The 27,200-nt window shown below is 40.5% G+C and overlaps 2 protein-coding genes across 2 annotated transcripts in view; both read left to right on the top strand.

Moving 5' to 3' along the window:
• Positions 1–389: 389 nt before the first annotated feature.
• Positions 390–13,249, top strand: lrguk (leucine-rich repeats and guanylate kinase domain containing). Its single transcript, XM_063905009.1, has 21 exons — positions 390–551; positions 709–744; positions 977–1,078; positions 1,272–1,353; positions 1,458–1,558; positions 1,836–1,917; positions 2,053–2,177; positions 3,350–3,493; positions 3,673–3,753; positions 3,995–4,081; positions 4,252–4,358; positions 4,869–4,988; positions 5,690–5,786; positions 7,782–7,895; positions 8,088–8,289; positions 9,029–9,145; positions 9,539–9,699; positions 9,895–9,983; positions 10,324–10,386; positions 11,710–11,828; positions 12,164–13,249. Exons 1-21 carry the CDS (start codon positions 420–422, stop codon positions 12,376–12,378), a joined length of 2,376 nt encoding a protein of 791 aa, XP_063761079.1. The 5' UTR covers positions 390–419; the 3' UTR covers positions 12,379–13,249.
• Positions 13,250–26,027: 12,778 nt separating this feature from the next.
• Positions 26,028–27,200, top strand: part of col7a1l (collagen type VII alpha 1-like) — a 46,684-nt gene continuing 45,511 nt past the window's right edge. The window contains 1 exon segment of the mRNA XM_063905008.1: positions 26,028–26,210. The gene's annotated coding sequence lies outside the window, so the exon portion shown is untranslated.

Here is a 27,200-nt window from a genome sequence, read left to right on the forward strand (position 1 = left end):
CACTTATGGAAGAGTGTAGGGTCCAGTCACTCGTGCATCTAAGGGTTAAGAAATATTTTAAATGCATGACTTTTACTTGTGATACAGTATTTTAACCCTGTAGTATTTCTATTTTTACTTAAGTAAAATATCGGAGTATTTCCAACACCACTGGTTGTTTACCCCTTCTGCTGTGTTAAATAAAGAGCTTAGCTTCGCCTTTTGGAGCGGGAAAACTACATGACCCACTATTCCTTTCACTTCTCACTTGTCTTATCGTTGCCTAGCTACGAGGGCGCGTGCTTAATGTGAAAAGCTAACTTACTAGCTAACAGGAACACGGACAGCCGTACTTTCAATTTAATTTGAACTCTGTCCGCACGTTGACTGCTTCTCAGTAAGTCTCTAGTCCCACTTTGTCGAGTTTTCATTAAGGAATAATGAAGGAAACGGAGAGGGAAGAGTTGCCCTCAGCGTCGCCTAGCTGCTGCACCCCCCAAGGGTCCCACAGTGCCGCTCCCTCCGCAGAGGCTCCGGGCTGCCAGGCGCTAGAGGAAAACAGAGACATGGAGGTAAGGATAACGTTAACGAATAAGCTACATGTATTTTGTTATCATACTTATTAGAAATACACTTTTGTTTTCTGTTGGTTTTCTTTTATTGTTTTCATCATGGCAAAAAGTAAGTGCAGTTTCAATTAAAACCCTTATGTGTTCTCTAATGCCACAGATAAAGCAGGTTACCTTGCACAAGAGGTCTGGGCAAGTAAAAGAACACAGCAAGGTCAAATGGTGGTCTTTTTTTTGCAATTTGTGATATAATTAGAGCGATGTGCATTCATATAAAGCATAAGCTGTGTGTGTACTCCATGGATCTGTGCATGTGCTTTTTAGACTCCATTTGAATTCTGTAACTGCATTGTTCCAGCAGTTCATTGCTTTACATTCTGCCCCACTATTCTAATAAAGTTTTACATTAAGGTTGTTTATGTTTACAGAAGGTAGGTGTTTTAACTGCTGAGGTGGTCTCCAGATGTGTGTCCAACCTTGGACGCTTTGGCTCTGGGCTGCATCATTTGTACCACCACCTGTCACTGCCTGTAAGTATTTGTCAAAAACATATTAAAGCTTGTATGTATGTAGCTTGTCTGAGATTATCAAGACAAAAGCAATTCACGACAAATCAGTGTGCATTGACATTATGTCATGTTGTAGTTATGTTAACCGCTGTTTAAGCAGTTTATTTTGAGTCACATTTATTTAAAATAATTAGTATTTCTTTTTTTATTGTAGAGTCAAGATCTCAGTGACGTCTCTGTTTTATCCAAGTATGTCCACCTGGAAATGCTGGAACTGCCACACAACAAAATTAAAGGTGATTATTCTTTATTAATGATTTATTTACATTTTAATATGTTTACTCTTCTTTTGCTGTATTTATCCTATGTTCAACTGCCCTCGCTTTTTCTCAACTACCAGATTTATCCTGCGTGAGCCACATGCCCTACCTCGTCACCCTGGATGCTTCACACAACGAAATCTCCAGCTTCTTTGGATTCCAGCCCCCGATGAACTTAAAAGTAATACAGGACCTTGAGTTGACAGGATAAGACCACATTTGATGGGCGGCTTGGGCTTTACCTTCTCTTGCTATTCCCTCCAGATAGGAATGAATTTCCATGGTCGACCATCTGTAGTCTCTTTGAATATGCTTATAAGGCATTAACTGCCCTTGAACGACAGTGGACTTTAGTGAATAACACACATATTTCACATACTCCATCAATTCAGTCGGAAATTATTTCTTCAGTGAAAAGAACACTTTCTTTTTAAAATATTATGCTGCTATTTTTTCAGGAGGTCAATTTCTCCCACAACCGTTTGACAAAAATGGAGGATTTGTCAGCCTATACATCTCTTTGTAATCTGGATCTGGACTGTATCCTTACTACATCCATGTACACTTGAACTTGCACATCTCCTATGTTTTTGTCTTTGCATCATTGCAACAAATGTGTCATGTTCAAATGCGTTTTCCTCTCGTGGTTTTTTTTCTTAACACACCCATATTTAGACAACAGTCTCAGTGAGATCACTGGTCTTGAGCAATGTTGCAAGCTCACCCATCTCAACGTGGAACACAACAAGATCTCGAGGATCAGCGGTCTGCACAGCCTGCCTCTCACACACCTCTGCCTGGTAGGTGCTCCTCTATAACAGTCAGAAGTATGACAAACACAATGCTGATTCCCACACAAACATTCATACACACAGTTCTTTCAGGCATACACATACTTTGTCTGTCTTTGCCAGAGCTTGGGAATACTTCTACTTTAATTTATGACTTTGCTAGATCATCTCCACACCCACAGAGAGTTATTCTCTCTTCTTATGTATGTTTTACTCAATGGATGCTAAATCTCACCTATTTATGTTTGCCTCTGTAATCTGGCCCTGCTGTCTTCCTCTGTATGTCTCTGTTTTTGGCTGAATTTTTACATTCAGTAAAACCTTGGCCCCCTGTTTGAGAATCACCATATGGTCCAGCAGCAGGCATTTTCTCCCTCTCACTCTCTCTGGGTGTGTTAGTGTGTGTGATTGTGCACACATACATGTTCTGTCCTTTATCAGTGATTCCTCATTGTCGGCAGCCATCGGTCTGGCTGGATGTGCCCCTGTCTGTGGCTTTGCTTTGGGACCAGCTGTTGGTGTTTGAGTGAGCCTGGATTGAGTTCACCACACACAAACACACACAAACACACACAGACACACAGTCACACATACATTGTCAAACCAGCATCCTTCCAATCCCATCCCTGACCCCACTTCCTCACATGCTGGCTCCCTAAACAGAACAACCCTGTCAGCCCTTTTCCCTGCCCATCACAGCACCGACCCAGAGCTTCAAGGGAACAGCACCATCACCCACCTCTCTGACAGCAACCCTCTGCCAGGCAACATGCTTGGCAAGAGCAGGACGAGGTGTGGCCAGACGGGTGGATAACAACTTCAGTCAGTGGAATGGAGTGAGAAGCAGGCTGGGGACCCCGACAAGGGAGGAGTGCCCAGGTCTGGTTCTTTAGTTGGTTAGCGTGCTGCGCTAGCACCTCGCCAGCTGTTTGGCTGTCAGTCCTCACCTGTCAGGATTTAGCAGAAAGAGACAGGCCCGCAACTCATCTCAACACTGAGGGGAAAGAAGGTTCAGGCAACCTGCAGAGCAACTGCAGCACGTCCTTAATATTTATAAGTGGGAACTGTTGGCTTTATATGAAGTAGAACAGTGGGTGAGAATCCACTTAGGTATGTGTGCATATTCATGAACATCACGTACTCGCCTCTTTAAATGTCTTCTCCTTCCGTTCTGTGTCCAGAGGGGAAACCAGCTGGAGAGGATTGAAGGGTTGGAAAATCTGAAGTGTCTGCAGGTTCTTGACTTGTCTCTGAACCGCATCACCAGCCTGTCTGGGCTCCACAATCTCCACCTGCTGGGCTCCATCAATCTGGAGAAAAACATGGTATTGATCTTTGAGAATCTCAACAGCGATAATCTGACATGCGATAAAGCTCATTTATGGGTTTCAAATTCAGACACAAATGCACATTTTCAATTTAAATGTACCGAATTTGTACTTCCACACTCCACGTGATTCCTATTTTATTATCTACAAATAAACAGGATGAATTGTTGTTACAGATCAGTGAAATTCAGGAGTGCAAGCACATTCATGATCTTTTCCTGTTGAGAGACCTCAACCTATTGGGAAACCCTGTACAGGTAACCTAACCCTTCATTAACCACATGGTTCTGCTATGAGAACCCTTATTTTATATGTTGATAAACTGTATACTCTGTTTAAAAGATGTCCCTTTTTCCTGCTTCTTCTCTACTTTTGTTTCTGTACCCGGTCTTTTATCACTTGTGGCTCGATGTTGACTTCCACCTGTCTGTGGCGTTTCACAATTGATGAGAGTTTGTTTCATATACATCTTTATCATGTGTTTTTTGTTATTTGCAGGATCAACCAGATTACAGACTGGCAGTCATCTTCCTCCTCCAACATCTTACTGTGCTAGACCAAGAAAAAGTCAGCGTTGAAGAAAAGGTATAAATAAACACAAGTATTTATATTTCTTGACCAGAGGTTCTGTTGCAATTTCACAGCAGACATATAATGTCTAAATACCTGACCATGTTCTATCAGCATACTGCACTAATATCTTGCCATGCATCAGAGGTTGCTTACAACACTTTATTACTTTCCTTATATCCAAGGTATCTTCAGTAAACAAGTATGACCCTCCTATGGATGTGGTAGCAGCCCGGGATCACATGACCCACCTTGTGTATCAGCTGATGCAGCCCCAGGTGCTTTATGACAGGTCGGTCCAAATACTGTACTGTAATTATGCTAACCTCGGATTGGACCTCTGCTTTCTTTGTGCATATTAAGCTTAAAACAAAACCACCCAGTCTATTAAGTTAACTTTTTATTGAATTTGTTAAGAGAACTGAATGTGAAGGTTTACAGTCAGATGTGTTGATTGGTTATAATTCAAATGTGCAGCATTTATCTGCAGTGTTTCTGTGCTCATATTTACTCCCTAAAAGAAAAGAATTAGTTCATGCATCAGCACTTTTTTGAAAACATCTATCATCAGCGAATAAAATGCTGCAGCTACACTCAATTCACCGTTCTCCCCCGTGCTTCCTAGAAAAAGCACATCCATATCGCCCTACAGGGCTCCTCTTTATATTGACTGAAGGAGTGGCTTTCACAACTGGAAAAGATGGTGCTCTTGCTTCAAGGTTATACTCGGCTCATCTCACAGAGATCATACCTGTACATTGTATCAGAAACCTGTGTATGTGTGTGTGTGTTTCTCCAACAGTACTATGCCGAATACAGACTCTCCATATCCTATGCTGGTTCTGACTGGTCCTCAGGGCTATGGGAAGAGAGAGCTGGCTCACAGACTGTGTCAGGAGCTGAACGAATACTTTGCCCATGGGTCAGTTTCCGTACACGTCATGCATGGTCACAGTACTTGCAGGGATACTAAAATAAATCCCAAAATATAGAAAACGAAACAGAAAACACACATTATATAATCGTTAAATGTTGAAATAGTTTGATCTGCTCTGTGTTTTTAAAGAAACTAAATGGTGTTATGTACAGTTTTCGCAAAAGTATTGGTGGTATGAAAAAGAAAAACAACAATTAGGTTTTTTTGTTTTAGAGTCTGGTGAAGCGAAGCCGTTAGCACTCAAGCTGCACATATCTGCAAATGGCAGCAACGGTTCTTACTGGAGTATAAGCTACCCTTTCAAGTGTTAATAAGAAAAAAGGTTGATAACTTGATGAAAAAGATACCATCTGCTCCTGAATATATGAATGGAAAGGTCAGACATTGTGAAGATAATAATATATACATGTATTGTATAAAGTAGTCCCATGTGCCCAAACACTACCTATTAAATGTGGGGGCAAAACAGTGCAGCAAGATGGAGGATAAACCTACATCCCAAGGTTTTATGGTCTGAAATGTCCCAGAAAACAGAGGGTCCTGTCCCAGCTTATTGGCCCCTCTACTGGTTCTGTTAAGTGGTTGCAGGTCTGAGACTTTTCACATACTGAGACCTCGTAAATTATAGGGCTAAATATGTTCTATGAAATCTCAAGACTGTTGCTGTACTGTGTGTTTTTCCACAGAACCAGCCACACCACTAGGGGTCCTTACTTCGGGGAGGAGGATGGAATTGATTACCATTTTGTCAGTGAGGAGGATTTTCAGAACATGATTCACATGGTGCGTTTGCTCTTCATTTAGATGTTGTTTCCAAAGTACAGGTTTTAAAATGATTTAGAGTTCAGAACTTAAAATAATGTTCCACACTCAGTGTCATTTATCATGCAAATCAATGAATACTCACCACAAGTTCATTAAATATGCACTTGGTTTTAAAATATGTATTTATTGTTTTTGTGCTTGATTCACAAACCTCCCTCAGCAAGTTTCCATTTAAATTCACTCACTGGCCATAATGAGTTGAGTGGTTGGGATAATTAATTTTACTTGGATTGATTGATTTGACTCTAACTGAATGATATTCCAATTACCACAGATGAATTGAGCCATTTTGATAAGGTGTAATTACTGTATAAATGAAATATCTCTTAAGGGATAAACATTTTCCATGCTATTATTATTAGTCTGAGTCAACTAATAAAGGACACAGAATGGGTTTTCAAATCAGCAAAATGCAGACATTGGAAAAGTTCCATGAAAACACAGTTTTTATTAGAGGGTCGGGAACTGCCAGGGTCTGATTTTATTTACGTGCGTAGTTTGTATTTGTGTTGATCAACAACAACTAGAACTAATAATTCAGACCAACTTTTTTTTTTTGGGAAGGATAAATATGTGCTGAGGTTCTGCGGCCTTGGACTCATTTGTTCTCCATCTTGTCCCTCTTGTCTAGCTGCGTGTTATGTAAGAGTGTTGGGGGATGATAGATGGAGGTCTGGGTCATATAATGATTTACACAGAGCTGCCTTTGATGCTGGAATTGATTCCTTTTTGTGTAGTCCAACAAAGGAAGTGGATCAGGTTGCCTTTAGAGTCTGCCTCTCCGTCTAGTTGATTTTTCCATTCTTCTTCTCCTGTTGGCAGCTACTTTGTTTATGGCTGTCCTGTCCTCCCTTTTTACACTACATGCTCTCACCTTTCATGTGTCAGCTGCTTTCTTCCTCTTTCACTTTTCCTCCCTTCACATGTGTTTTTTAAGTGCTATGCAATCATAACCTCTTGACCCTGCCTCTTGCGGCTGTTCACAATTAACCCCAATCAGCAGACCCTGTACTTATTTTACTCCTAACTATGAAGGAAACAGAAGGAACACCTGCTGTTCACTATGTTCTGAACCGACTCCATCCCTGATAATATGGAATCATATGAAGCATGTTTGTTATTGAGTGTTTGAGTGCTTTTCAATTACCTATTTATGAAGGCCCATTATACAAACATTTTGAAGGAGCTTGATTCCTGTTTGACCTCGTATTTTCAGAAGACACATTGTGAATCATGGGTAAAAAGTCACTCAATTATAATGTGGTGAGTCACAGTAAATTAATTTATACAAATTTACATATTTTAATGTCAGTCATACTTCAGACTGTAAAAGTGAAACAGTACACAGTAAAAACTTTTTTTTAAATAAAAAAATTACAAAATAACGCCAAGCTAGGCTCATGTTGCCATAGGGTTCACACGCTGGTTCCACATATGGCCAATTAATTAACAGGCCTGTTTTATGGTAAATGTTTTAAATCCCTGATCTCTTATTGCTGAGGTTTCATAGAGGAAAAATAAAGCAATGGAAAACTTTTGAAAAAATATGCAAAAATACATTTGGGAATATTACCAAACTTCCTTTACTTTTGATGCCACAAACCAAAGAACAAGAATCACTTTCTTCAGGGATTTGAAGTGTTTTACAATGTGCTCTTCAAAGAAAACTGCCAGGATGGACATCAGACAACAGGTCAGGGATCATGTGTGAGGAGTAACAAAGGGAAAGAGTTCGCCCTGACCACCATTTCAAACGTTCAGTTCACAGGTGGGCAAAGGACCAGAGGTTGTTAATCTTGATAGAACATGCTGGGATTGTGTTACTTTGTCAAAAGATATATCCGCTTTAGAAGATAAAAGCTCCATGACTGTGGTAACCATGATGAATAATGGGACAATAAAGTGGTGCACTAAAATGTTCTCTCTTGCTTTCTTTCCCCTCGTAACTGGTAGGGTAAGTTCATCCAGACCATGCAGTACGGAGGTCACAGCTACGGTCTGAGCAGGGACGCCATAGAGGGTGTAGCCAGGGAGGGACTGGCCTGCTGTGTGCATATGGAGCTGGAGGTGCGTATGGAACATATTATGTGAGAGTACATCAAGCACCATATGTGCAAAATGTGTCTAAAGCCAGTAGATTGCCAGAGAGTGGATTAAAGCTCTACCAGAAATATAGGATGCATAAAAAGTCTTCCAGGTATAAAATGAATGTGCACTATACAGAACATAAACACCCTGACTGTTTGTCTTTGGTCTCAGGGTGTGTTCAGTCTGAAGAACAGCTTCTTTGAGCCTCGATACATCCTGCTTATCCCCACCCAAATGGATAAGTACATGGGCCACCTGACAAACCGGGATATCTACACCCAAGCACAGATAGACATGGCGGCGTCACGTGTAGAGCTCTACATAAATACTAACAGGCAAAGACTGGGATTCTTCGATAATGTTATCCCCTGTGGTACGACAATGAAACATTTTCCAATTCAAGTATTGTAATTGTGCAAATCTGTATTTATTTACATTGTTAAGTTATGAGTGCATCACAGAGGACAGTAATAGAATTGTACGTCCTTTAGTGGCTAATCAGATCAATTTTACTATTAAGTTAATGCCATTTTAATTGTAGTGCAAAGTGTAATTATAGATACTGACAGTTATTATTCAAAGCTAAGAAAAAACATTCAAGGGGATACATGTTCTTTCTACCTGTTCAACCTTTGGATGTAATGCTGGTAAAGCGCTCTGTTCTCTGGCTGTTTGTTATGGTAGCTGCTGGCAGGGCTATAAAAAGAGCCCTTTCCTGGCTTAGATCAAACCAAGTGTCATTGCTGTAGCCTTGGATAAATTAACACACTTCACTTAAATCCATACACTACACTTTCAATCCAATTACCACATGTATTAAGGGCACATAGCCGCAGTATAGCTGTGTTTATCATTCCCTCATGAAAGCACTTAGACATGTTAGCTGTTTTCTTAATGAGATGAACATACAGGGAGCGCAGAACCTCATCACTGTTATGCACTGCTAGCTAGCGCCTCATTACACAAAGGTCATCATCCCCATATCTTTGATTTATTACTGTTTGATGGGAAATGGACTCTGTGTGTGTGTGTGTGTGTGTGTGTGTGTGTGTGTGTGTGTGTGTGTGTGTGTGTGTGTGTGTGTGTGTGTGTGAACTTGTATGTGTGAATAGATGATTGGGAAGAAGCCTACCAGACACTGAGGCAGGTTGTGAAAGAGTACCTGTTGCTAGAGGAGCAGGAAGAAGGAGAGAACAACACCAAAGGATCCCCTGACAACACCTCCAATGGTGTGTTTTTGATTGCTTGTTCAGATCATCATTAACAGACTATTTGTTGATGCAAGATGCTGGCTGCAAAGTGCAGTCAAGGGCATCTTTGTTATTTCCTTTTTTTAGTGGTCAAACAACAATTTTTAAATGCCAAAGACAATTAGCTTGTGACAGGAAATGTAAGTATATTAAATGTGTAATGTTTTCTATGCCTCTCGAAAAGCTTTGCAGTCCAGGGTCTCATGAAAGTATGCTTTTTGTTGATGTCCAAAATGCATTAGTTTTGTAGCATACCCGGTTCTAAGAGCCAGCCAGTGTATCTGCTTTTATTGTACATGCATTTTGTGCAACCACCATAGACAGTCTTACCAAGAAGTATTGATATACACTGTCTGTCTCTTCCTCTCTCAGGTCACGAGCCAGAGGAGAAGCCACGCTCACCACCCCTATCGAGGTCAGGATCCGGCGCACTTGCATCTCACCCTGCCACACCTATTGACCCCTCAGATCCATGTTACAGGAACTATTTTACCAAGATTCAGGCAGAGCTTAGCCCTCAGAAGAGCCATGCTGTGAGTAACAATACTGTATGTCCAAAAAAAATATGAATTCTTCTTCCTTACTGCCGAACATCAATACTCCCCAATTTCTCCCCCTTTCTCCTATCTCATTGAATCACCCTTCACATTGACACCTGAAGTTTCTGTTTGTCTCCCCTTCCTTTTGATCACTTCTTCTCTACTCATCCTCTTCCCTCTCCTCTGCAGGAGCTAGCTTCCATCAGGAGGCGTGAGCACCTGGTGAGAGAGGCTATAGTAGGGAAGAGTCCAGGGGTCTACAGCCAGCTCTTCAAAAGGTCCATCATAAGTACCCCGCTGCACTCAATCATTCATTTCAAGTGGGCACACTTCACCGGGCTAAATCGGTTTCATTTGTGCACTTGTCCTAAATGGTTTGTTGAGGTTATTGTATGACCTTGGAGGTGGAGTGGCAGGTGGCCTCATTATTTGAATCAGACTGTTTGTAAATATGATGGGCTTGTGTATTGCGATCTCCTCTCAGTTGTCCTAAAATATACCTGTCGCCACTAATGAGTAATCCACATCTGAATGAAAAGATCTGAGTGTAAAACATGTTTTTTCCTTTGCTTTATAGTCACTAAGAGTAATCATTGAATCCCATTTCTTTTATCTCAGCTCTGCTCAAACTGCACCATCATCCCTGCAGAATCCTGATCCCCATTTGAATGAAGCCGGCAGGTAAGAACACACACACAAATACACAGTTCATCTTCACACGCACTACTAATGCAGTCAGCGGTACAGCCAGATGTTACTGTATGAAAAAAAACAGATGTATTCTACCTTCTTCAAAGTTGTATAACATTTCAGTATTTATGGTTTCTAAATTCATAATAATGGCTTTTTGATTTAAGAATCTGTATATTATAAGCCAGAGCCAGCCTTATGGTTTCATTAAAACAATGTGAAGATTTAGGATCAGGACACTGCTTTTGTAGTGGTCATCTTTGCTCCCTGTGCCTGTTCTAAAAAACATATGTTCACTTTTATAGCGCTCATTCTACTGGTGCTGGATATGTGGGGACAAATCGGAACGCACATGCTCAGCACACACTTGCTTACACACAAATACACACACTAATAAATTCTGGTTTTATAGCTTTTGCTGTGTTTTTACTCCCCTGTGTGTACTTACTCTCAATAAACAGGCTTACTGAACAACTATGGATTTCATCAGACCTTAACATAATACGTTTCATGTATGTGTGTGTGTGTGTGTGTGTGTGTGTGTTTTTCTGACCTGCACAAATTAGCAAAAGATGACATTTAAGATTCATACAGAGACACAGAGCATGTTCAGTCAGAATGAACTTGGTTCATGCTCTCAGAAGGTGAGTTTCACCAAACTTTCTGTCAACATGATGTGTGATTCGTGCCCCCAGTATGTAATGTTAGCATTACTCATCCCTTCAGTATTTCTATAAATAATTCCAGACATTTTTCTAGCTGCCCTCTTAATTAAGGGATGTGTCTTTACTTGTGCATGTCTGTCTCACAGAATGTAACAGAGGGAGCTTTTGTATTTCTCTGGGAGGCCATTTTTTGCAAACACTGTCCATGTCAGAGTGTGCTTGCTTGTGTGTGTATGCATCTAGATGAAAAAAATCGTACACAATTAGTCAATGGAATGGCAAAAATGCATACCTGTTGGTTTGTTTATTAAAAACAAATAGTCAAGCCCAAATGAATAATCTTGGATATTGAGGCATACGTTTAAAAGTACCGTCAGTATGTCAATAGAGGCAATATGATAAAGCTTCCACAAGCACAGTCTGCTGAACTTTCTTCAAGCAGAACCTCCACACTCTCTATTTTTGGGCGTTTTTCCTCCTTTAATTTCTGGTCCCTTCAACAACCTAATTTGGGTTTCACTGCACACATCACAACTCTTGCCACCTGAACGTCTTCGTCCCTTTTCGCTCCTTATCTGTCCCTTTTTTCCCTCACCCTCTGTGGTTCTTCATTTCCTCCATCCCTTCTTTTCCTCCCTTTCACAAGCAGCTCTGATGAGTCTCGTGCCAGTTCCACGCTGACTGTGCCCGGTTCAGCCGGGGGCTTGAATGACTCTGTGGAGCCGCTAGACATATCTGTCCTGGGACATAACTTGGAAACACTCAAAGGTTATTATTGCTTCTTTCTTTTTTTTCATTTAGGGCATTTATGTGTTAGGAATAGATAGGAAAGAGAGGAGAGATTCATGAGCAGCTAGAGGTCATGAAAAAGACAGTTTAGCAAGTCATTTGTACACTCGTTCTGCTTTAAGATTTAACATGTTCCTATATTTCTCATATGTCATTAAATGTATAGTTTAAAACAGTTTTCACTGTATGTTGGTAACCACTATTACAACTGATTATAAGATAAGTGAGCTGTGTGAAGCTAAGTTCAAAAGATGTGTTGATCTGGTTCCAGATCTGTGCTTACATCAAGTCAAATATTCCCTTTCCTTCCTCAGACCAAACTCCCGAAGCAACCCGCCCAGGCATAGATCTGCTCGATGTGGTCGTGTCTCCCTCCTCAGATAAACGTCCTGGATCCAACAACAAACCTATCCTGCCACCAATCCCTGCAGGGCGCAAGACCCCTGCTTCTCCAAGCCCAGCTACGTCACCCAGACCCAGCCCAAACCCAGCAAGAGGAGAGGGCGGAGATGTAGACAGGGAAGGATAGTTCGTAACGTTTCAGACTTTCTCATAACTAACACAGTTGTAAATCTTCAAAGCAACTGCTTGAGGAAGGATGCATTTATTTAAAATCAGATGAAATAAGACGTCAATCAATAAATATGTGCATATATAGTAGTAGTAAATATAAGCATTCCTCTTAAATGAAAACAACAAAGGTCTGCACCTGCAAAAGTTAAGAGTGGACCGCAAACCACACATTTGTTTCTATCTTCATGCAAACTACACAGAGTTTGGTACATGTGCGGTAAAGCCAAGACAAACACTTGTGGTAACATCTGTCAGCACTTGTCCTTTCCTGTGAGCTGTCACTCGTGCCACAGCACGTCTGGATTCTCTACACTTGCTATATACTATGTAAATGATGGTGTTAATGACCATATATAGAGGGAGACTACAGTATAATTATAAGCAACGTTGTGCTTTTCCTCTTTAAATTACTAGCTTACAGGCCTTAAGGTTTGTGGCGTTGACATATATATAGATTGAAGCTCATACACTGATGACAAGCTTTTCTATCTCCTGTCTTGGTGTTTATTATTTACTATTTACTTTGTTAAAATGTGTTCAATACTTGTTTGCCATGGAAAAGTTAATGTGTACAAACTGCGTGGTACATGGTTCATGTTTTATGAATGTAGCATAAAGTCTCCTGACAGTGGCATTATATTTCCCACTGTTTAGTAATCTCATCAAATAAGGTTTGCCATTGACATCTGGATACTGATCTTTCATATGCAGCATAGATCTCTTGTCACTGGATGGTAAACACCTCATTAATCTTCATCTATTCTAATGGGATTATTTATCCAACTGGAAATACGTTCATATGGAAGTTGTTGACAGGTATTAAACTGTGAGCCATGACAAACAACTGTGTGTGTTATTGACAGTTTGTGTGTGTGTATGTTTGTGAATTTTGCACAATGTTCATTTTTGATCCATAGTAAATACAAATGGTGATCTGTCACAGATGTGTGCATTGCTTATTTAGCTGGTGCCTCCACCGGCACGCAGTGTTGTGTATGCAGAGATTCTGCACCCACGCAAAACACACCTGGTCATCCATCACTGTCTGTCTTCCTCTCAAGCAGCAGATGTTGCAACCCTGTCATATTTCTTTGGCAGTTTGAAACTAGCAGTGTCTTTTTGGCGTCTGGGGTCCAACCCACTTATATTGCAGTCTGCGTCCCTTACTAAAGCTGATCATGGACTAACACGTCGGCCTCCTGTGCTTCAACATAACACTGGATACAGAGATGGGAGGACGAGTGACTGGGAGCTTTGCTTCTTGTCATTGTAGATGTGTAATCATATTCACCATCTGACAATCTACTCAATGCAGACGTTTTCTCTGCTTATCTATTTTTCATGCGTCTCCACCTGTAATTGTCAGTTTTCCTACCTATTTGCAGTTTTAAATTCAATGATTACAGGAGCTACTGGATGCAAACAATATATAGAAAACCTTATGTTTACAAAAACAAATGTTTTTGCAAGCAATGAAACTGTTGCATTAAACATTGAGTTATCTGTAATAGCAACAGTTATATTTCTGTCTCTCTGCTGGTGTCTGTGTATCACAACACATCGCCCATAAAGCAAGTTTAAACAGCATACAGTATGAGTGCAACACACCACACTGTCTTTCCTCGTTTCACAACCTGCTGTAAAATAAACATGTCCCACACTGTCCTCTTGACATATTTCCACAAGACAGCAACATTTCACCAAAGAGAAAAGGAAATCAAAAAAACGTGCATCTAAGATTTATGTCTGCAGAAAAGAGTCTTTATGTGAGAGATATCCACAAGCACGTTATCAGTTTTCAAAGCTTAAGTGCCTGATGTTTTGAATGTATTTTTGATGATGTTTGTAAGACATGAGCTATAGAGAAAGAAAGAACATTAAACTATTTTTCCATTCCAGAGAGGATTTTGTAAGATTTACCATAGATGGAAAGAAATATCAATCTGAAACATTACTACAGCGAGCAGATATTAGCCCTGTTTCTAGTACTGCACTATGGACTTGATATATTCTTGTGGGAATCAAATGTAACACAACAAAAGTTAAGGGTTGAATTCCAATCAAATACATGTTATTTGAACAGTTTCAGTGTATGATTTTTAAAAACGTCAAAAAACTAACATGCACATTTCTAAGTAGTAACGATAGATATGATCTGAGATATCCTGTAATGTATTCAGTCGTGTTCAGCAGTCAGCTTCAGTTTAATAAAACAATAATCTTTCATCGCCAGAGTGATCTCCACAATCCATTTCAATCTGCAATCACAGGATAAAGCTCTGACTTAAACCTGCCGTCATTCTGACAGAAACATTCTGTGTAGTTTGAATTTTATTTAACAGCATCTTTCAATTATACCCCTGGTTTACAGCAGTAGTCATTTGTTACTGTACAGGTCCCTGAGTTACAGCTAATTCCCCTTACTGTGGGGTTTCCTTTTGAAATGTCTTGGGAATAGATACTGGGGAAGCGGGGGGTTATTGGGTTAAGAATGGACTTGGAAAATAGTCAGTGAAAATACAATAATATTTTAAGAGCGCAGCTGTAAACCTGTAAACCAACCTGTGCACATGTGCAGTGCACAGTAGGAGGGCAGTGACATACTGTACCTACCCTTTTCAAGTGTTGATCTACACATCCTTCCAGCAGCAATAAAATTATATTCTCTATCTTTGATGTCCTGCTCTTTAAAGAGGACTAATATTATGTACGCTTGCACGGATGAAGTTTTAACGGGTTATTCACCAGGCAGATCTGTAAGGTAGAGGACAATAAGAGCCGGCAGCTCCCAGGTGTTTTGGGTTTGTGCTCAACTTGCTGTTTTTATTACTGGACATTTGCTGGAAGTATGTTTGAGCATCATGGATGACAAACTTTAGCACTTACCTATGCAGTGCTCTCCACTTGAACTTGTTGTCCTTATCCTTGCATCTTTAGTTAGAATCAGCTCTCCAGCCAACGTTGAACTGCTGATTAATTGTTAATGGAATAGTTATAATAAGTCAGTAAGAAGATATCTCTTGTATACTTACTTAAGGTCCCTTCTACTGTAAAATACCACACTCTCTCTCTTATAAACCTTTCATGTTTGATATATTTTGCGGATTTTAGGTCTGTACTTTCACTAATGGGGCGAAGCTTGCGAGCTAGTTCAGGCAGTAAACTCGAGCACCAATGATACATTCGCACATAACGCCCCTCGTCACACTTGCAATCAACCAAACATAGTCTCCTAATGTGGCGCTCTATTTAAGCTGTTGGATCTGCCTACCTCTGCCTTGCTAATGCTGCTGCTGCTGCTGCTGCTGCTGCTGCTACTGCTGTTTCCACGCTGCTAATGTGTTCACCTTGCTGTTGCTGCTGCTGCGTTCACGTTGGCGATGCTCGCCTGCCCCACCACCACCCCAGCTCCTCCCCAGCTTCCACCTTTAGGCTCGGGGGATAGTTACCTAATCATCACTCAATGTTCTATGTTAACATGTGGAGTGATGAGGCCCGAGCCTAGACGCCTAACTCAAACTATATACTGCTTCTAATAAACATATTAATGAAACGCGTGAGTTGTCTGACTGAAAACTTAATCTTGAATGCAGGGCGTGAGTTCATTATGTGATTACTTCTTTCCTCTCAGATTACAAACAAACATCCTTTAAATCCCATGTACACATAGAGAGGCAGTGTTCAAGGCACAGTTAGCAGCATAAGAATCAGTTCATCCGGTTGTCCAGTCCCCCTTTATAACCAACCAAAGGAGCACTCTCTTTAGGCCCTGACTTGAAGCACTTATCTTTCCATGTAAAATATTTTCTTTCAGCATGCCATCATCCACCATTAGCATAAGGATGGTACACCTCAAGGGTACGAGCTACAGATAGGAGGCTGTAACCGATGGCATAGACGTAGCTATGTCGACAGGAACACTCTGGATTTATCTCTGCAACCTTTCCCTCTCTGAGCTTTTAGAGGATGTGGGGATAGGTCAGGGCGGTGATATAATGAAAGCCTAAATAAGACGCACACACAACACACACCTCTGCATTAACTCTGCCGCATGATGTGGCGCCACACTCAGTAACTATGGCAACGGCACACTGCACTGCACCTCCCTATGTGTGTGTGTGTGTGTGTGTGCATAGCTCCTCACTGTGTTCCCTGCGGACAGATTATTTCCCTGCCAGATTCATTCCCTGTCAACTTGCTGAAACAAAAAGTTTCTGTTTTAATTAGTTTGGTGCAGTGTCTCGCTTCATCTATCTATCTGTGTAGTGTCTCCCTCTCACTCTGACTGTCTCTCCTTCTCCTCCTTCACTCCTCCTCTTGCTCTCTAGTGTAATTAAAGACAGTCAGTGCGGATAATAGAACTGTAATAGTGTGTAATTGCAATAATCAATACACAGTGCATACTAAGGAGCTTGCTATTCATCAATATACAGGCAGGATGTGTCAGGGAGCAAACGCTCACTTGCTCCTCATTGATTTACATGTTTTGTATGCTTTAATTGGTCATGGACATCATCTTTGAATATGTATATACTTGTGGGGTGTGTAGCAATTACTATGTAATCTATCATACAGTATATTAGCCTTCAGGGAATAGTTTGACATTTTGGGAGGTACACTTTTTCACTTTCTTGCCAAGATTTTAAGTCTCACATATATATATATATATATATATATATATATATATATATATACAGCCCTGGAAAAAAATAAGAGACAACCTCAGCATAATCAGTCTCTCTTGTTTTATTTTTTATAGGTACGTCTTCGAGTGAAATGATTTTTTTATTTGTTATTGTATTCTATAAACTACCGTCAATTTTTCTCTTTGTTGGAATTCAACAGAGACTGGAATGGCTGCCATACATGTAGAGATAAAGATTTAAGAAAAAAATTGGAGTGGTCTCTTAATTTTTTCTGCGGCTGTATATACTGTATATATATATATATATATATATATATATATACATACTGTAAATACTCAAAGACTGTATAAAAGAGGTTGCGAAAATAAAGGACAACACCAAAGATCTGTAAATAGTGGCCAAGCCCTTGTCTATTTTACTCTAAATGGGACCATATTAGACAAAATGAACATCATGAAACTAGGGATTGAGACCATAAAATCATGTTTAAAAACAAGAAGTAGTTATGTTTCTCATAAACTTCCAGACAGTAAGTCTCTGTGATTGTAAATTATTGTTCTAACATCATAGTAACTTTCAGATGAACACACTTTTGAGACTGTTTCCTACATAGCAAGACCAACTAAACTACAAAATGACTCGCATGACACATCTGGCTGGTCCCCTCTGGCTGTGGGTCAGGTGGATGGGGTGGACATGCCCAGACCAATACCCTTACTTGAGCAATACTGCCCCCTCCAGGGTGGGCTGACCTCACCTGCGAGCCGGGGAATGGCAGCCTGAGGGAAGCAGAGCTGCAGCTGTGCTGGGGATGGGAAGGAAAAGAAGGAATCTTGGCTTCATTCCTTGCTTTCTGGTGAGGCGGGGTTTTACTTTCTCTGAATTAGAGTGTCTGCATTTGATCTCTCCTTTGATTTTTTTATAAGGTCTGACCTTTGATCATACTTTTGACCTTTGGTTTGATGTTGGCATTCCAAAAGGTGATGACAGCCGTTATCATAAACCTTTCCGTACCCTCTCACCACACCAGCTCTCTTATCCTCATATCATATCATATCTCTGTCTCCCTCTCCTCCACCTCCATGTGTTTCTCTCTTTCTGCAGATGTTATTCCCCTCAGTCGGTTTCACCGCCCCCTCTGGAGTAGTCTCCATCACCTCATCTTTCTGTCTTTCACTCTTTCATCTCTGTGAGAAGTGGTGAACCCTGCAGTAACAGCTAGTAACACTAGACCAAACCACAGATGCAACATGTGTTAGCGATTCAAAAAATAAATGGTCCTTGTTTCTTTTTATGCTTCCTTTGTCTCTGTTTAGGATCCTGTATGTCCTGTTGCATTAGAAATACATTTCTTTCACCTTCCTTCCTCAAGCCTACTCCATATCTCTGTCAGTCCAGCCTCTCTGTCCCCATTACCCTCTCCTCCTCCTCCTCATCCTCCTTGTATCTGTAAGTCCTGCTTTTACTGCCTATATTCCCAGCCTTTCATTTCAGTTGTTGCCTTGTTACATCCACAGTCTACTTTCCATGAAATTGAGTGATCCACTGAATGTCCTTTTGAAAGCATACACGAAAAGACAGTAGAGCCTCTGACTATGCAACAAATGATTGTCCTTGTGTCCCATGCTGTGTCATGCATAATCAATTAAACCAAAGAGGGGCTTTCCAAATACCAAATGATGAAGGACAAAAGGAAAGAGAGATTATAGGGACAAAGGTTATGTGACAGAGGTAAAACCCCCAGGTGTCCTTGTTTTGAAATATTTTACCCCACCATATGGTCAAGTGCTAATGATCATTTGAATAGATCATTTTTGATCTGTTTACTCCAGGGTTTGTGGAGTTCATTGAGCAGGGTTTGATGAGGAAAAAGCCTATGTTGATGGGGTGCAGAGGCAGTCTGCTTCTTTACCTTTATTTTGAATTTGTTTCCATAAAATCCAACATTGTAAAGGTCAGTAAATGGCAACCCCAGTGCAGTTATTGAAAACACACACAGATAATGTTAGGAATTATCCTACCACGTTTTTTTTCTGCAGTGTTGAACCACATTTACCTCTCCACGTCTCTGTCGGCTGTCATGTTTATATGCAAAAACTACTTTTCTACAATTTTTATGCAAACACTTACTTTTGTATAATGCATATGAAGCAGCAGCTTTCAAAGCGGCAGTCCGCCCCCCCGGCCATTTTCCATTCCATTGAGTACTGCCGCAGAGCTCCATTGACCTGCTCTCGGCAGACACACAGCAGACTTGTCTCTGCTTGTGGGTGTGTGTGTCATCTCTCAACCATGGCCAACGTGCAATATTGTACAACACATTCCACCGAGCTCACTGCCTGACTGATGGATGTTGTGCTTTTATACTTCACAGTATACACAGAGTCTTTAGATATGAGCTCATATCCTGATTTGAGTTAAGTCAGAACATGGTTATTCTCACTCATGAAGCCACATTATATTCTATTTATCAGAGGACAAAAACAACCAGAAATGATGGCTTACATCAACAACAGATGAGGTTCATTCCTGGTTACATCTGATGTTGTTCATATTGTTAACAAATCCAATGAAAAGACCACATTTATTAATGTTTCCCAGGCTCTCTCAGGCTTTTGCCAAGCAACAAATATGTGTTGCTTGGCAAAAGCCTGAGAGATACTGTTGATCTGTGCCAAATTAACCCTTTTTTGTCCAAAACCTATAACAAAATAAGATAGTAATGCCCTGGTTAATGTATTCCTTCAATATAATGAACATGGGTAGATGGATAGACACATGTGGACTTACAGTTATTTTGAATGTGAGTTTGCTGCTGTTAATATTACTAAAACATAAAATGTGTATAAGTCTTTTGGTGAAAAAAGTCCCTATTATAACAATTGCCTCATGCTTAAATGATGTTTGATAAATAGATTATTTTGGGCTTTTTGCCTCTTTTTTTGTGAGGTGAAACCTTAACTAGACAGGAAAGGGAGTAAAAGAGAGTATAACCTGCAGGAAGGGCTCCAACCCTACATCGTGAACTGCCAGGGTGAACCATAGTCATTTTTTTTCAAAGATGTGAAAGTACATATTGATGAACTGTTCTTAAAAATGTAAATCTTCAGTAGAAACCAATATGCTGAAAATATCGCAGGACAGGGAAGACAGAACATATTTAGCACTTACTTTTTTACAAGATTTGTTGACAGTCACATTAATCCTAAATTCCATTTTGGGCTATTTTCATCTCAAAATTGTTCTACTTCAATACTAATGCATCTACACAGCATTCCTGAGTAAACTCTCTTACTGTCCTTCGCAGTCCTGCTCTGTGAACTCAGTTAAATTCAGTTCTGCTCCACTCACTAAAGCTGGATCAGGTTCAGCGCTGCAGAGTAAGCACTACATCATAGGTCTTGCTGCAAACTCCTTTAGCATGATGACCTTTTTAACTGAACAGTCTTTGGTTTCAATAAATATTGTGTCTTTTAAAAAGGATCAGTATAAACAATACATCCTGCATGATGTACTGGAGCACAAACGTTGAGTTGTACAAAACTGCAACGATTACTTTCAATAATTGTCACCAAAAAGTTTTCTGTCATTTTCTTCCAGATGTGTTTGACAGAGGTTAGGTTCATCAAGCAATCACTGTCATTTCAATACTTTACCTACACACTTTTTGGTTAAGTTTAATTGGCAGAGTTGGATCTAAATTCCCATGCTGATAACAAGCAATGGCATTTCACAGAAACACCTGGATTTACAAACCAGTAGATTAACCTCTCTGATGTTTATGTTTTGCAGCCAAACATTGGGACTGCCAGGTGAGATGAGTCTGTACGAGTCGTAGGATGGAGAGCAGCATGCAGGGACCGGGGCTGATAAATCATGTAAAATGAATGAATGAAGGTGCGCGCACACACACTAACACACACACACACACACACACACACACACACCACACACACACACACACACACACACACACACACACACACACACAAACAATTGAAGGTTTTTGTTTTCCCCTGAAGCAAAGTCATCACATATATGCAAAGCTAAATGCTGTTAAGACGCCACTTCTACAAGTTGAGTCAAATCCCTGTGTGATTGTAAGAGTTTCAGTCAGAGTCGGAGGTTTGACAGACATAGACTCAACTTAATGCTACTTGATTCTCAAAGATACATCCTCTGCATTGAACTGTGAAGGCGTTGCCCATCAGTAGTAACATTTAACACACAGTAATGCAGGGGGGAACATGTCTTCCCCTGATGAATCCAAAAGGTAGCTCGATCCCATACCCCTCTCTTGACCTCGTTCACTGTCTACATCTATGTATGTCTTTGGTCTTTGGAAGGTTTAAAAGGGCAATTGTGGACAGCTGCTGCCCTTTGACCTTTAGGGGTTGTCTAGAATCCTATATGCATTAGAAGCTTCTCTCCAGGTCAGACACACACTCATAACTCCTGGGATAAAAAGCGTTATCTTTCGTTTTCGACACATGATCTTATTGTATTTCCTTTTCTGAATCACCATTTAGATTAGACAGTTATATTCTGATTTTAATCCCTGAAGAAAGAAGTCTTGAATCTCTTTTACTGTGAGGTTATTGACTCACATTTCTACATGTGTACCCATGTTGATTATAGGATTTTCTGTGACACTTTGTCTTCTTAAGCACAGCGAAGAGAACTGGTTTTCTTCATTATTCTGATATCCTTTGTCGACTTCAGAGTGGTAATTGGACACACACTCATCATGACTAATTCCTTCAGCCCAGACTTCTGCTGCATCTCAATTCTCTGCTCTGGTGCAGCTTGTCCCAACAAACCAGCCCTCATGCTGAAACTGCTGTTTTCTTCTGTTGCCATGACAGCTCGTATCTCAGTCGGAGGCGGAGAGTAGTGTGGTTTATGAAATTAATTTATCATGACAAAATCTGTCTGCAAGCGCCTAGTGTGTATGCACTGAGGGTATGGATGTATGTGATTTGTCTGTTTCGTGCATGCTGGGCCTTATCGTGCATCTCAGCCATGTGTACATGCATGCACGTGTTTGTACGTACGCTTGTTCCGCTACAAGGCTTGGCACAGAGCAGAGCTTTTTGTAGTTGGCAGCAGTGGGCGCTCTGCCCAGCTTGTATGGTTTATGGATGCGAGACAGAATTGTTTGAGCCTCCGGCCAGAGAGAGACTGCCCATCTTCCTGGTGGGAAACTCCAACAAATGTGCCAACACCGACAGCATTAAAGAGAAACTGAAACAACACCAGACATGGCTGACACGCATCTCATGCTGTCAGTCTATCAATACTTACGTTACTGCCACACAAAAGGAGGCTCGCGCGCAAATGAAATACCAGCGTGGGGAAAACAAGCATCACAGCCTGGTTTCAGAACACAGCAGCAGGGGGACATGTCCTGATTCTGAAAGTTTAATTGGAAAATGTTCCAAAGTAAGGGTGGTCAAAGTTCAGTTCAGAGTTACTAACACATACACAGAGAAAAAAAACACTTCCATCTGCGCTTGAGCACACACTAATGAGATTACTTTTAAACACCCACAAATTAAACGATAAACTATACAGAAATCATACATTTCAAATTTGAAACTGAATGCTCTAAGTGCCATATGAGGGTTTACAACCAGGGTCTAAAGCAACGTGTGAGTCTCCTAACCTCTGTGATGGAACCACTGGAGCAAAAAAAAGGAGGTGGAGAAATTAAGATTTCAGAAATGCATTAAGTCTGTATTTCATCAAATTATAAGTAGAAGCTCACTGAAAGGCTGCCTGGAGGCATGAATGGTGAATGACCAAGGCTTTTCCAAACTGTATATTAATAGGTTATTATGCTCATTCATAACTTAATTCTGTACTTCATCAGTGGCCTCAGCAGTGTCATGGAACAGATCTGGCTTTTTTAAAGGAACTTAATATTGGTCTCCCAAGTTTTTTTCTTACTATTCAGGGGGATAAAGGTTTCATTCCTACCTAAGAGAAGCTATAGTATAACCACGGATGTAATTATATGTTATTGACGTTATATTCAGCTGTAATTGACACGTTCAAACCTGTTTACACACATTTTAAAGCAAGCCAGACATAATAACCCAACTCACACACCTTTCCTTCATCAACTCCTAATGGCTTTGTTAATTTACGGTGCTTTTGCTGCCCCTTTTCATTTCTTCTCCTTTCTCTCCTCCTTCTCTTGACTCCCAATGCACATGATTGTTTTCTGGTTAGCCTACAGCGTAAATTAAATACAAAAAGCTCACTTTTTTGCCGGCACCTCTCTTGACTGGGGGGATTTAGGCCCAGTTTGTGAAAGGGTGCAATTAACTGAGACAAGGCTTGTTAATATTCCCCATCTGAATACCCCTAACTGGTCCAAAACCCCTTTTATGTATAATCACACCTGCTCTTGAAAGATGGTTAGGCTTATCACCCATTACATTGTATTGATCTATCAAGACTAAAGTGGATAGTATTTACAATGCAAGGTGTTGATGAGGTAAAGACGGCTTTAGGTTGTGTTCTCTAAAGTGCAGTGGTGGTAACATTTACTCACTGTACTTAAGTTACATTTTGAAGTACTTCACCTGGGTATTTCCATTTTTAAATATACTCCTACTCCACTACAATTTCAAAGTCAATGTTGTTTTTTTTACATTCCACTTCATTACAAAAGAACAACCTTAAAAATCCACTATGATATACTATTAAAAGTTAAGATATCAAACTGCAGTATACAAAGTTTTTAAATTAGTAATTTTACGACTTAGTTTTGTTACTTGTACTTAAACATCTGAGTTCCTCTTCCACCACTGCATAGGTGCTATCATAATTGACACACACTGAGGCTTATTTTTGAATTTCAGCAGTAGCTACACTGCTGTGTTATACAGAGCAATATACTCACAGGGACACACTCACCTTTGAATGCTCAGGAAGAGTGGTCCTGATTGATGCACCCTCCTGAACTTCCTTGACATTTGCTGAGGGTCAGCAGCAGGACAGCGCGTAACTCAGACAGCCCTGAGGCCAAACCACAATATGCCACCTTTTACTCTACGTCAATATATCACCTCCCCTGGAGTAGTCCCTCATGTTTTATGATTGGAGCTGTTCTGCTGCAGCGCCGGCCAGAAGCACTGATGGAACTTCAATATTAGTGCAAAACTGGATGTGAAGGGAGGCCTCACGCATCGACGTCTGACACTCATTCACTGATTCTGACACACTTCAACAAACTTTAGTAACCTCAACCTTAGGTCAGCACGCTATAAAATTGGAAGACAGAGACTACTCCAGTATCCATCACAGCTTTTCATAGAGTTTCATTTATTTTGTTGGCAGCTCATTCCTTAAATCAGAAGCCTCAGATAGCTCATAATAAGGAGAAGTATGAAGGGCCTATTTCAAGTGTTATGCAAACGTTATTGGGCTTTTTCTCATCAACTAAGATTTGTTAGAAAATGTTTTCAATTTAAGTGACATAATTGATTTGACATTTGGCTTTTTTATACATGAATACTATACTGTGTAATGTATGTTTACATATACAGCTCCAGAAAAAAATAAGAGACCCCCCGAATGTTTCTTAAATCTCAATCTCTACATGTATGGCAGCCATTCCAGTGGTTGTTGAATTTCAACACAGAGAAAAATGTTCAGTAGTTTATAGAATACAATAATACAATTTAAAAAACAATTTAACTCAAAGTCTATAAATAATAAACAAGAGAAAATTATAATGCTGAAGTGGTCTCTTAATTTTTTCCGTGGCTGTTTATTTAAGAAGTATAAGACAAGCACAAGTTTCATGTGTGGTCCATATTCCATTATACTTTTCAAATTAGCTGAGGGCCAATTGAAAATGAACAATGGGCCCCATTTGTCCCCCAGGCCATAGTTTTGTCACCCCTGCTCTAGAATATACATACATTGGCAATGCTTCTCATCTGTTCACCATCAGAATCTGCATATCAGCAAGAAGATCCGCTGTTGTCGCAGCAGAGCGTTAGTGTTTATAACTTGAGTTATAGCATGACAAGTCTGACAGCTGGCCAAACCCTATTAAACTAGTCACCACATTCCTGGGGTCCACCATTAAAGGTGACCCAAAGCCCCTTGATACACAGACACACATAGAGAGCAACACACACCTACTGAGAGCAGCTTGTAAAACATGACAGATTTATCATCCTGCCTCTCCTTTCTGTTTTCAGACGGTGTTTGCTATACAAGCTATTTTGGGTTGTCTTTATGTGTGAGTATACAAACCTTTACTACAGAGGTATGGGGAGAATACAAGAAGTCATGCTCAAACGTGACCTTGTGCGTTATAGGTGTTATCATAAGCTTTTTACCTCAAAGTCTATTGTGAAAAGGAAGGGGATACTGAGTTGATGTGGTGTGTATATGTAGTTTGAATCACCATTAAACTATTTTATTTTAACAGCCAAAGCCGTAAAAGACTGGCTCCCTCACATGTCAAATTGTATATAATTTCCGTCACTATTCATAGAGGTTGTTCAAGAGGTCCCTTCTGTCAGCTAGTCTGTGTGTATCCAGGGTATTTTCTTCAATGAAGATTCTGCTTACAGTATGAAGATGGGTGATGGCAGATTTAACCTCGAGGTCCTTAGCATTGTTTTCACTTAACTGCTTATTCTGTTCCCCTGAGGTGAAAGCTTGGCATGATGCACTTACCACATGCAATGTAGAACAGTAGCATTCCTCGCGGGTCAGTAACTCCCCACCTCTCTCCCTCTGTATTTTTTTTCTCTCTCTGTCTCTTTGAGCCAACAGGTTGCAGCAGCCTCACCCTCCACCCCTCTTCCGAAACTTTTTTGCAGCAGAGCCCAGAAAAAAAAAAATTCTCTGTCATTCATGCACCGTTACACACAACCAAACACAGCCGTCTCCTCCTTCCCTCAGACACACACATTGATTCTCCTGTACCATTCAGTCGATTATCTCTGATAACACCTTCTGCAGGAATACATTATCAATTCCAGACTTCTTTTTTGTTAGCTCCCCTGACTTGGATGAAACCTTTTTGTGTTTTTTAGTGGATATTTTCTCTCCTGTCAGCCGTCAAGAGGTCACCTGGATTGGGAAGATAATAATGATTCACTTGTCTGCAGTGGTAAGTGAGATTGTGTGGGCCCATTTTAGTGCCATATAGTCAAAACCCATTACTTTAACTGCACTTTAATATGGTGCTTTACTGAGTAGTTTTGAATTCTTAACCACTCAGATACCCTTGTTACAGCCTAAGTGTCTGGACTAAGGCCAGCACTTGTGATACTGAGCCTTTACTGCTGCTCCTTGCAGTACAATTTCTCCTTAAACAGCATTGCTGCCTGATACTAGTGCTTGCTGAATGCCCATTTTCTTTGTTGTCTGATGTGTCTTTATGTGATAAAGTACAGTAATTGCTGCAAATGTGCCATTCCACTGAGTTTGAGAACATGCACTTAGAATCCCACTCTGACCATGCAGTGCAGAAATACTGAATGCATGCTTCTGTGTGTTTGTCATCCGCATGTGCTTCTCTGCTGAATGTAATGCAAATATTTTACACTTCCAACCTCAATATGAGCACAAAAAACAAGATATCATGGATTTCACAGTCATGTGAGCTCTAGTGTATTCATGAATAATATGAACATACCAGGTTGTTAGCAAGAGCATTGTCGGGAGGAAACTATGGAGAATGAATGTGGATTTTTTCCATGCATGGACTTGTCTGTGCTGTCTGACTGCAAATACAAAGCGACATTAAGACGACATGCATTGAGTGTGATAGTATTTGTGTTTTAACTGTAGATCTGTACTCATTGCACTGGAAACATGGGCTATCGTACCAGTTCTGAGCTGAGTGTGTGTGTGCCTTTTCACTGTACCAGTTTTTGTACCTACGGGGATAATCCATTCTGTGAAGTGGTGAGGTGGAAAATGCCATTATGTAGAAATAGCTGACATGCAGTTAGACTTGCAGGGCATGAGATGTGTGAGCCAGTGTGTGTGAGGAAGGGAGATAGGGAACAAAGACGGAGTATCAGGGCCAGAGACAGCAAACTTCATTTAGTAACATTATTTAATCCTCTGGGGCAGTGATAAACTTAAGGCCTCG

Source organism: Eleginops maclovinus, chromosome 17, assembly GCF_036324505.1.
Source record: "Eleginops maclovinus isolate JMC-PN-2008 ecotype Puerto Natales chromosome 17, JC_Emac_rtc_rv5, whole genome shotgun sequence".
NCBI lineage: Eukaryota > Metazoa > Chordata > Actinopteri > Perciformes > Eleginopidae > Eleginops > Eleginops maclovinus.